The 12,436-nt window shown below is 28.4% G+C and overlaps 1 protein-coding gene across 1 annotated transcript in view; it reads left to right on the top strand.

Moving 5' to 3' along the window:
* Positions 1 to 263: 263 nt before the first annotated feature.
* Positions 264 to 12,436, top strand: part of LOC135961123 (uncharacterized) — a 28,568-nt gene continuing 16,395 nt past the window's right edge. Inside the window, exons 1-3 of the mRNA XM_065512619.1 lie at positions 264 to 485; positions 7,035 to 7,160; positions 11,595 to 11,711. Of these exons, the coding sequence (XP_065368691.1) occupies positions 264 to 485; positions 7,035 to 7,160; positions 11,595 to 11,711 (465 nt within the window). The remainder of the gene's footprint in view (positions 486 to 7,034; positions 7,161 to 11,594; positions 11,712 to 12,436) is intronic.

The raw sequence follows: 12,436 nt of genomic DNA, 5'->3' as shown, positions 1-12,436 counted from the left end.
CATTTATAAAAGCAAGATTACAAGTACTTATAAATTAAAATGCATAAAATATTTTACATTTTAAATCTTCTGGATACCAAACTATGCCAAATATTTAAATTAACAGAATCTGTATAAATCTTCTTACTAAATATTTATATACAAGTAAAACTTATTTAATGTATTGTACTATTGTGAAATTACTTACATATGTAACTAAGAGATTTAAATTAAAATACAAATATTTTAAAATTTATTTTATTATTTCTCATTTTAGCATTGCAATGGACCTTAAATCCGGTACATTACTCGTACCACCAGCTGTTAAAAATTCAAATTGTTCACATCCCCGCTACAATTCACATAACTTTTTACAAAACATCGGCATTGCCGAAACTATTGAAGCCGTACTCATACTCATTTTGACACTGGGTGTTATTGGAGCGAATGCCTTGGTCATCTTTGTTATAAATAGTAGACGTTATTCACCCTACATACATCAACAGGTAGTTAAAGTCATAATCTTAAGATATTTTTATATTAAATTTATATAGGACATTGAAGTAATCGATACATTTCTATGTAAAATTAATTTAAGTAATTTTCTGTGATGAAAAATTAATGTTATCGATAAAATATTCGAAGAAAATCTAAGAAATCTAAAAAAGAGATTAATTTTCCATAGCAAATTTAAGAAATCATGAATAAAAATTTCTTTTTTTCCCATTTTTCGTATTTAAATTCAATGGGAAAAAACTGCAGGGGAATATTTATTCACAAATGGGCTGAAATTGTCAATAGAAAATAAATCAAACTTATCGATAGATTTTAAAGAGAAAATAAATAAAATTTATCGTTAAATTTTCTATGAAAAATTCAACTTAATGATAAATTTTCTATACAAAATTCAAATTAACGGTAATTCTCTACAGAAACTTAAAGTTATCGATAAATTTTCTTTAAAAATTACAAGTTATCGATAAATGTTCTAGAGAAACTCTAAGTTTTTGATAAATTTTCTGCAGAAAATTAAAGATTTTGTTAAATTTTCTGCAGAAAATAAAAGTGATTGAAAAATTTTCTATGGGAAATTCAAGTTATCGATGCATTTTCTACAAAAAAAATTAAAGTTATATATAAATTCTAAATAGAAAATCTAAGTTATCAATAGAAAATTTCTATATGAAATTCAAATTATTGATCAAGTTTCTATAGAAAATTCAAGATATCGACAAATTTTCTAATGACAATAAAAGTTTCGATAAATTTTCCATAGTTAATAAAAATTATCGATAAATTTTCTATGGGAAATTCAAGTTATCGATAATGTTCTAGACAAACTCATAGTTTTTGATAAATTTTATACAGAAAATAAAAGTTATTGAAAAATTTTCTTTAGGAAATAAAAGTTATTGATCAGTTATCGAAAAATTTTTCATAAGAAAACAAAGTTATCGATAAATTTTCTACAGTAAATCAAAGTTATCGAGAAATTGTCTATAGTTAATCATAGCTATCGCTAAATTTTCTAGACAAAATCAATGTTATCGATAAATTTTCTGCAGAAAATCAAAGTTTTCGGAAAAAAATTCTATTGAAAATTCAAGTTATTGTTAAACTTTCTGTAGGAAATTCAAGTCCTCGACTATTTGTCTACAAAAAATCAAAGACATCGTTAAAATTTCGAAAAAAAATCAAGGTTATCGATAAATTTTCAGCAGAAAGTCAAAGTTATCGAACAATTTTCCATAGAAAATAAAAGTTATTAATAAATTTTCTATAGCAAGTCAAATGAATAAATACATTTTCTGTAGAACATCTAAAAAAATAATGATTTTTTTATATGATATCTAAGAAATCGATCAATAAGTAAGAGAGCTATATTCGGCTGTGCCGAATCTTATATACCCTTCACCAAATTATACTTACAAATAATTTTTTTTTAAATATTTTTATTTAAACAAAATTATTTTTTTTCAAAATTGTTTTTAAATTTTTTTGGGGGTGGTATGTCCGCTTAAGTGAACCAAGTTTTTCTTTACACGCTTTTGCATTAAGTTATCTTTCCGGATCATATAAAAATTATATATAGTCCCGAAGAAATTTTGTTTCTACAAAAGAAAAAATATATGGTCTTTTTTGGGGAAAAACGTAAAAAATGCGGTCCTTTTTACAAGTTTCAACTTTGGATGCGTATAACTTTTTATACGACAATATAGCTGATATCTTAAAAATAAATTTCGACCCTCCGTAGGCTAACCATATCTAAAAAACCATAAAAAGATGGGGCAAAATAAAAAAAAATAAATCTATAAACCTGAATATTCAACTAATAGAAATAACCTACACTTGTAAGCATAGTTTTTGTAGATCTTCTCAAGGACCAATTACATTCAAAATTTCAGCACTTTCGGGTCATAAATGGATTTTTGGCGATTTTTTTAATAAATTTGAGACCCGAGGTGATCAACTTTGAAGGGCTACGCACTGGCCCCCATTGGTCCAAGTAAGCTGAACAAACGAAAATCAACTCGAAAATACCTCAGCTCATAATATGTAAAATTTCGTAACAATATCTCCAATAGTTCCCAAGATACCGAATTTATTGCAAAAAAAAAAGTTTCTAAACCACTGTGCATTGTAGGTCCATTGTAGGTATATAAGGAAAAAACTGGGACAACATCGATTTATGCCATATTTTTGATCCATATTTGGATTACTAAATCATTAATATAGACTATAGACTATATGGATATCTAATGATAGATATTTTAAAGTCCATTGCAACGATGTAAGGCTTAGAGTGCTCCAAGAATTGTTCTAGAATTGTTCTATGTATTATTGAAACACGTTGTGTAAAATATTATGATGATAGGATAACGTTAACTGGTGGCGCAATGACGCTGAAGTTTTGAGGTGCATTTACAAGGGGGAAAACAACAATTTTTCAGTTTTTGTAAAAATTATGCCATTAAATAATGACTTTTACAATTTAATTTAAAAGAATCGAAATGTGTACGTAATTGTCGTTATAATAAGATATAAACGACAAAAATTGGTTAAAAAATGTTAAAGTTATTAAAAAATCGCCCGGCCATTAACCTGTCTCGGGCCTCTAGAACAAGACATTTATGAACAAAATTACATTTAAGAAATTTGAGAAGATTTTTTGAGAAATTTTAAAATAAAAACTTATTTTTACCTAAAATATATCCATATTTACTTGTATATGAGTTTTTGTCTTCATAGGATACCGTTAACCTATTCGCAGGTATGACCAAAAAAAATAAATTTTTTCAAAACTCCAATTTAAAATTTTTAAAAATTTTGTTAAACAAATTTTAGAATTTTTTGATCATCACATGGGGATTTATTGACAACAAAATAGGGAATAAAAATGTGAAAAAGTATGACAATACCTCCTGTAGTTTTTCCGTACCTGCGATTTAAATTTTGCGATTTTCGAGAAAAACTAATTTTTTGGATATATTTTAGAGAATGTGCCGAATTTCCTTACTGTTACAAACTTTAAGTAAAACCTATTCAGAATATTACAGTCCAGGTAATTCTAAATGTTGTCTGAAAATTTTACTAAAATCGGAAAACGTTAACCCTTAAATCGTGAAGGTCAAAAGTCAAATTTTTCAATATTTCGAATTTCTAATGGAAAGATAGCGAAATGTTATACATTTTTGGGCCGATTTTGATGAAGCTTAAAAAAAATATAACATGATGTCTAGTATTTATAATAACAGCACAAAATTTAAAATTAACTCTTAATAGCACTTGGGGTTAAAAAGAAACTCAACTTTTAAAATCAAGAAAAACACATTCAATAAGAATGGTGCTAACTTTAATGTTTTTCAGAGTTAAATAAATTAATCATTCAAGTAATTTTTTAAATTTAATAAATCGAAAGTGCACTAAAGGGTTAAAATCAATTTTATTATTCAAAAATCCTCAATAAAATATTAATTACGTTATTAAAGCAAAAATCAGGTATAAATACAATATTTAGCTGTTTGATAAATGTATGGTCAAAATTGAACAAAATTGTGAACATTTTCAGAATGGATTAGTACATAATACTATTTTCTAATACACAATATAATATTTTAAAGTTTGTTTCCTATAAAAATCAAATTTTGATCAGCACTATTGAAATTAACAATTATTTTATGGTTTTAGAAGTTTGGGATGATTTTAACCCCAAGTGATATTAATGGTTAATTTTAATTTTTGTGCTGTTATCATCTTATATTTTTCTTAAGTTTCATCAAAATCGGCCCAAAAATATATAACATTTCGCTATCTTTCCAAGAGATAACCAAATATTGAAAAATTTGACCTTTGACCTTCACGATTTAAGGGTTAACGTTTTCTGATTTTAGGAAAACTTTCTGACTACATTTAGAATTACCTGGACTATAGTATTCTGCATAGATTTTACTTAAAATTCATAAAAGTAAGGAAATTAGGCTCATTAGCCAAAATATGGCCAACAAATTAGTTTTTCTCGAAAATCGCAAAACTTATATCGCAGGTACGGCAAAACTATAAGAGATATTTTCATATTTTATTCGCTATTATATCTCAATGAGATGATCAAAAAATTCTAAAATTTGTTTAACAAAATTTTTAAAAATTTGAAAATGGAGTTTTGAAACTGCCGTTAAAAATATTATTAATTTTTTTTGGTCATACCTGCGAATAGGTTAACGGTTTCCTACTAAGACAAAAACTCATATACAAGTAAATATGTATATATTTTAAATAAAAATAAGCTCTTATTTTAATATTTCTCAAAATATGTTAATTTTGTTCCTACATTTCTTGTTCTAGTGGCCTGAGACACGTTAATGCCCTGGCGATTTTTTAATAACTTTAACATTTTTTAACCAATTTTTGTCTTTTATGTCTTATTATAACGACAATTACTTACATATTTCGATTATTTTAAATTATATTGTAAAAGTCATTATTTAATGTCAATTTTTTTACAAAAACTGAAAAAATTGCTGATCCCCTTGTAAATGCACCTCAAAACTTCAGCGTCGTTGAGCCACCAGTTAACGTTATCCTATCATCTTAATATTTTACACAACATGTTTCTACAATACACAGAACAATTCTAGATAGGGGGACGGTCAAAATTCGCAATTTTATTTTTTATAAGTCTATAGTAAGTTGGACCTGTAATGGGTCAAAATCGGGAAAAAAAATTTGAATCCTAATATTTTTTCATCAAAAAAGTTTTTTTGTCACAAATTCTTTTTGAAAAAAAAAATTGGAAAAAAAATTTTTTTAAAAAAATAATTGGAAAAAAAAATTTTTTAAAAAATTTTGAAAAAAAATTTTAATTTTATTTAACTAAAAATATTTAAAAAAAATTTTTTTTAAAGTATAATTTGGTGAAGGGTATATAAGTTCGGCACAGCTGAATATAGCTCTCTTACTAGTTATACCCTACACCACCATAGTGGGGAGGGTATAATGCGTTTGTGCAGATGTTTGTAACGCACAAATATTAGTCTAACACCCACCTTAAAGTATACCGATCGACTTAGAATCACTTTCTGAGTCGATTAAACGATGTCCGTCCGTCCGTCTGGTCGGCTCCATGTAAACCTTGCAGAGTACAGGTCGCAATTTTGAAGATATTTCGATGAAATTTGGTACATATTATTTCTTCGGCTCAAGAACCAAGCCTATTGAAACTGGCTGAAATCGGTCCACTATTTCACCTAGCCCCCATACAAATGTCCTCCCGAAATTGGACTTTATCGGTCATAAATGTTTAATTTATATATGTATCTCCACAAATTCCGCTCTAAACAAGTTTTATATACACAAAATTCATGTCACCAAATTTTGTTACGATCGGTCCATAATTAGTCATAGCTCCCATATAGACCCGCTTCCGGAAATCACTTTAACGTGCTTAAATCACTTAAAATTTTTGGTATACACACAAAATTCAACATAGTTAACTTTCATATAGACATAAATCACATGACCTAATTTCATGGTGATAGGTCCATAATTGGTCATAGCTCCCATATAAGGCCCACTTCCGAAAATCACTCAAAAATATAAATTTTTTTTTACTTAGTGTAGGGTATTATATGGTCGGGCTTGACCGACCATACTATCTTACTTGTTTTTATATAAATTTAAAATTATTTATAAATTTTCTAGAGGGAATTCAAGTTATCCATAAAATTTCTTTAGTAAATCTAAGATATTCAAACATTATCTAAAGAAAATCCATGTTATCGATAACACTTTCCATATAAAGTTAAAATTATCAATAGATTTTCTAAAGAATGACAAAGTTATCGATAAATTTTCTATCTAAAATTAATGTTATACATAAATATTTTAAATCCAAGTTTTCCATAAATTTTCTTTAATAAATCTAAGATATTCATATAATTTATAAAGACAATTCATTTTATGGATAATATTTTCCATAGCAAGATAAAGTTATCGATAAATTTTTTAAAGAAAGTCAAAGTTATCGATAAATTTTCTAAAAATATTTTATATTCAAGATTTCGTTAAATTTGTTTAAGAAAATTCAAGTTATCGATAAGTGTCCTAAAGAGAATCAAAGTTATCGATAAATTTTCTTTAGAATATCTCAATTATATATTAATTTGCTATAGAATATTTAAGTTATTGCTATATTTCTATAAAAAAAAAACTAAGTTATTGATAAATTTTCTTAAGAATGGCTAAGATATTGAAAAAACTTATTTTTTTAAATTCAAGTTATCGATAACATTTTTCATCGATATCTATTTGTAGTAAATTGAATGGATTCGTAGATTTTATGTTATCTATAAGTTATGTATTGAGAATTGTTGAAAACAAAATGAGAATTGAAGTTATTGAACTTTTTTGTTTAAAATCTAATTTTATTTTTTAGCATTTTATATTTCACCTTAACCTCTTATTAAAATATTTCTTATATTTCCATATCCATCTCTATATACATATGTGTTAATGTACGTGCCTTTACTTTTTAATTCTTTATTTACATGCGGTTAAAGCCACGTTATTTACTAACATCATTGGCCTTAAATGACCTCACCATTGGTTTGCTTATCACACCGTTTGGTGTATTGCCAGCGTTGTTCCATTGTTGGCCATATGGTGAAATATTTTGCCAGATACAGGTAAATACAACTTACTTTTAATAACTTTTATTAAATATTTAATCGCAGACATAACACTTAAGTTAAAACAAAATTAAAGTAAAACAGAGAAATTACAAATAATGCATAAATAGGTCATGAGTTTGTAAAATTATTTTTTATCCCAAATAAAAAAAAACTTTATTTTATTGTCTGCGGAGAAAGAAACATAGAACAGAAACTAAAAAAAAAATAAAACAAAAATATTATTGTTTTATTTTCACATAGTTTTATTTACTAATAAATTCTCAGCACTTAGGTTTTTGACAACTGAGTTAGGTCTTTGTCAGGAGTGTTTCCGTTCTATGTATATTTCTCTATATTTGTCTGTCTTTATAGTTTAGTTAGTTTTTTTATAAATTCAATACTCCTTACTTTTATTACAATTTCCTTGTATTTTTTCTTTTTCTTTCCTTCGCAATTTTGTTAAGTGTATGTAAATTTGTTTTTTTTTTTAAATGAGTGCCAAGTGAATTGAGATTTCCTAAGTGAGTCTTAGCTGGCTGGCTATAGAAGCGCATGAAACAAGTATTAATAAATTATTGCAAAATGTAAATACTCAAGGGGTTTGTGTCTGGAATAAATTTATAAATAATGCAGGGGGGCAAAAGCAGGAGGAGTAGGAGGACAATGTAAATAGAAATTTTGAGTGCAGCTTTGAGACAGTCTAGAATTTATAGGTGAAATAGTTGAAAGCAACGGTTTGTTTAAGCTAAATAAAGTAATGTGTTTAATATTTCGAATTGTATAAAAATAAAAATCAGAATTTTGGACAGACTGAGAAGGGTATGATGATTTGTTAAGTTCACGCACAAAATGCTATTTATTTGAGACCAATATTTCATATATTTTTTTTGGAATGATATGTTAAAAATGGAAATTTAAAAAAATACCCGTATCTTCCAGTTTTGCCCAAAGTCATGCACTTGTTTATGAGCCTCTAAAGATTTGGGTCCTCGGTGTAAATTTTGCAAAAAAGTGTTAATTTTCTCGGGCACATGTCTTGTAAACAATTCGGAATTTTGATTTACTCCCTTAGGCAAAGTTGTAGCTCTTGTCATAAAGAACAAAAATTCTGAACATATAAAATCAAAAAAACTTCATCTTCAACATCAAAATCGCAAAAAACCTTAAAAAAATTCAAAATAAGTTTAAAAATAAAATTTTTTTAAGCTGCCTAAAAGTATGCTTTGGTTTATAATAATTTCATAGTATCTCTTACTGACTTACATTGACCTACCTAAAAGGTATTAAGAATCATTCCTAGGAAGTTCATATGTTCTAGAAATTTATTTACTGAGATCTTAGGTACATTTTTGTAGTTTATTGTTTCCTTGAATTTTGAACGGTCTGCTAGCTCTGTACCAGAATAAGGGAAAAAAAGTAAACAAATTTAATTTTTTTATGTTTTTTTGCGATTTTAATGTTGAAGATGAAGTTCTTTTGATTCTATATGTTCACAATTTTTGTTCCTTATGACAAGGGCTACATCTTTGCCTCAGAGAGTAAATGAAAATTGAGAAGTGTCTGCAAGATATGAGGCTGAGAAATAGATCACTTTTTTGCAAAAATGACACAAAATCTTTCGGGGCTCATAAAAAAGTGCATGACTTTGGGCAAAACTGGGAAACGTGGGTGTTTTTTTGGATTAGCCGTATAATTTTATATACTTTCTACCTCAAAAAGTTTACTACTAAAGTACTTATTATTTTAAATACTGCTACTACGGGTTGTTAAACGTTTTATTAATTTATTTTTGTAACTAGAGGAGAGCTATTTTAAATAGCATACTATTAGGCAGCATAAAAACCTAATTAAAAACCAAACAAGTTCATGTTTATAACCCCAATGGATATTTAAGATACTCACAGTTTACCACAAAATATATTGGTACACAGAGAAAACAGATTCGTGATAGCAACCGAATTTGTTGCCAATCGAATGATGCTATCTTAGTGATCGAATTATACTGTTGTGACTACAATATTTTGTAAGGGGTAACTAAAGTTTGGTTGCCTCAACTGAAGTTCTTCAACTGACTTTCTGTTGTTAAAACTGAAAAATTCTATATGTGCAACCGAATCATTCGATTGGTAACAAATTCGGTTGCTATCATGAATCTGTTTTCTCTGTGTATAAAGACGTGGAGGCTAAATTCTGACCTACAATTTGGGCTAAATTACGAATGTATAAAGACCTATGATTGACGCTGAACTAAAACTGAACTAGAACTGAACTAGAACTGAACTAGAACTGAACTAGAACTGAACTAGAACTGAACTAGAACTGAACTAGAACTGAACTAGAACTGAACTAGAACTGAACTAGAACTGAACTAGAACTGAACTAGAACTGAACTAGAACTGAACTAGAACTGAACTAGAACTGAACTAGAACTGAACTAGAACTGAACTAGAACTGAACTAGAACTGAACTAGAACTGAACTAGAACTGAACTAGAACTGAACTAGAACTGAACTAGAACTGAACTAGAACTGAACTAGAACTGAACTAGAACTGAACTAGAACTGAACTAGAACTGAACTAGAACTGAACTAGAACTGAACTAGAACTGAACTAGAACTGAACTAGAACTGAACTAGAACTGAACTAGAACTGAACTAGAACTGAACTAGAACTGAACTAGAACTGAACTAGAACTGAACTAGAACTGAACTAGAACTGAACTAGAACTGAACTAGAACTGAACTAGAACTGAACTAGAACTGAACTAGAACTGAACTAGAACTGAACTAGAACTGAACTAGAACTGAACTAGAACTGAACTAGAACTGAACTAGAACTGAACTAGAACTGAACTAGAACTGAACTAGAACTGAACTAGAACTGAACTAGAACTGAACTAGAACTGAACTAGAACTGAACTAGAACTGAACTAGAACTGAACTAGAACTGAACTAGAACTGAACTAGAACTGAACTAGAACTGAACTAGAACTGAACTAGAACTGAACTAGAACTGAACTAGAACTGAACTAGAACTGAACTAGAACTGAACTAGAACTGAACTAGAACTGAACTAGAACTGAACTAGAACTGAACTAGAACTGAACTAGAACTGAACTAGAACTGAACTAGAACTGAACTAGAACTGAACTAGAACTGAACTAGAACTGAACTAGAACTGAACTAGAACTGAACTAGAACTGAACTAGAACTGAACTAGAACTGAACTAGAACTGAACTAGAACTGAACTAGAACTGAACTAGAACTGAACTAGAACTGAACTAGAACTGAACTAGAACTGAACTAGAACTGAACTAGAACTGAACTAGAACTGAACTAGAACTGAACTAGAACTGAACTAGAACTGAACTAGAACTGAACTAGAACTGAACTAGAACTGAACTAGAACTGAACTAGAACTGAACTAGAACTGAACTAGAACTGAACTAGAACTGAACTAGAACTGAACTAGAACTGAACTAGAACTGAACTAGAACTGAACTAGAACTGAACTAGAACTGAACTAGAACTGAACTAGAACTGAACTAGAACTGAACTAGAACTGAACTAGAACTGAACTAGAACTGAACTAGAACTGAACTAGAACTGAACTAGAACTGAACTAGAACTGAACTAGAACTGAACTAGAACTGAACTAGAACTGAACTAGAACTGAACTAGAACTGAACTAGAACTGAACTAGAACTGAACTAGAACTGAACTAGAACTGAACTAGAACTGAACTAGAACTGAACTAGAACTGAACTAGAACTGAACTAGAACTGAACTAGAACTGAACTAGAACTGAACTAGAACTGAACTAGAACTGAACTAGAACTGAACTAGAACTGAACTAGAACTGAACTAGAACTGAACTAGAACTGAACTAGAACTGAACTAGAACTGAACTAGAACTGAACTAGAACTGAACTAGAACTGAACTAGAACTGAACTAGAACTGAACTAGAACTGAACTAGAACTGAACTAGAACTGAACTAGAACTGAACTAGAACTGAACTAGAACTGAACTAGAACTGAACTAGAACTGAACTAGAACTGAACTAGAACTGAACTAGAACTGAACTAGAACTGAACTAGAACTGAACTAGAACTGAACTAGAACTGAACTAGAACTGAACTAGAACTGAACTAGAACTGAACTAGAACTGAACTAGAACTGAACTAGAACTGAACTAGAACTGAACTAGAACTGAACTAGAACTGAACTAGAACTGAATGAATGGATTTAAGCTAAAATATGACCTTCAATTGAAGCAAAAATAAAACCATAGAAACATCTGTGTTTAGAACTTATATAAAAGTGTATAAAATCATATAAAATTTCATTATATCTAACACACAAAACTGTGACTACCTTATCAGTGTAAAATTTTTGACTAAATATTAATTAATTTTGCTTTTTTCTGTTTAACCCTCTTTCATTTTAGGCCTTATTACGCGGTGCTCTCTCACAACAAAGTGCGGTAATATTAGTTTGTATGGCAATCGATAGATACGTGTGTGCTTTACATCCGCGTAGATATTATCAGCACTCCAGTAAAAAGGTAAGATTAAAACACACAAACACTCATAAATTAAGTCTAACGTTTAATTATTTGTTATAATCGGTTAAATGGGGTTAAACAAAATTTGTTTATAGGTTGTTAAAAGGTAAACGATTACAGGGATTCAAGCAAGTGTATAAAACAGTACAATATATAAAATAATTTTAGTCTTTTTATAGAAAACATTAAAGCAACTTGAAAAGATGTTCTTACAATTTAAACATAAATTCATTTAATAGAAAGAAATTTAAAAAAAAATAATATGTGTCTGATATGCTTCACATTTTAAGGCTATTTCCTTTTCAATTTTATTTTGTTATTTTATGTAATACAAAAAACAAAAATAATTTCTTATGAAAAACAGCAAAGAAAATTATTTTTAAGTGGGCTGTTGTTTTAAGTGTCTTTTAGCTGCCAACTATTTGAACATGGGTGTTGGCTATACATGCAAAAAAATAAGAAAATGAAAAATATTTAAGTAAAATATTTATATAAGGGTATGAGCGCTTTAGGGAAATGCAAACAGAGAAATTGTTTAAACAGGCTAACAATATTTTTTAATGAATTTTCCAAAAAAAAAGTCTTTCAGCTAGAAAAATTTTACTAAAAAAATCTAAGTTTAAAATTTGGAAATTGTGTATATTGGTACAATTTCTTGTATCCCAAACTTGTTACCAGCCTAATGAAAGTATTTATTTAGTTGTAAACTAAAATTTGTTTAAATT

Source organism: Calliphora vicina, chromosome 5 (genome assembly GCF_958450345.1).
Source record: "Calliphora vicina chromosome 5, idCalVici1.1, whole genome shotgun sequence".
In the NCBI taxonomy this organism is placed as follows: domain Eukaryota; kingdom Metazoa; phylum Arthropoda; class Insecta; order Diptera; family Calliphoridae; genus Calliphora; species Calliphora vicina.
Note: the sequence above shows the minus strand (reverse complement) of the source record. Positions and strands in the feature narration are given on the sequence as shown.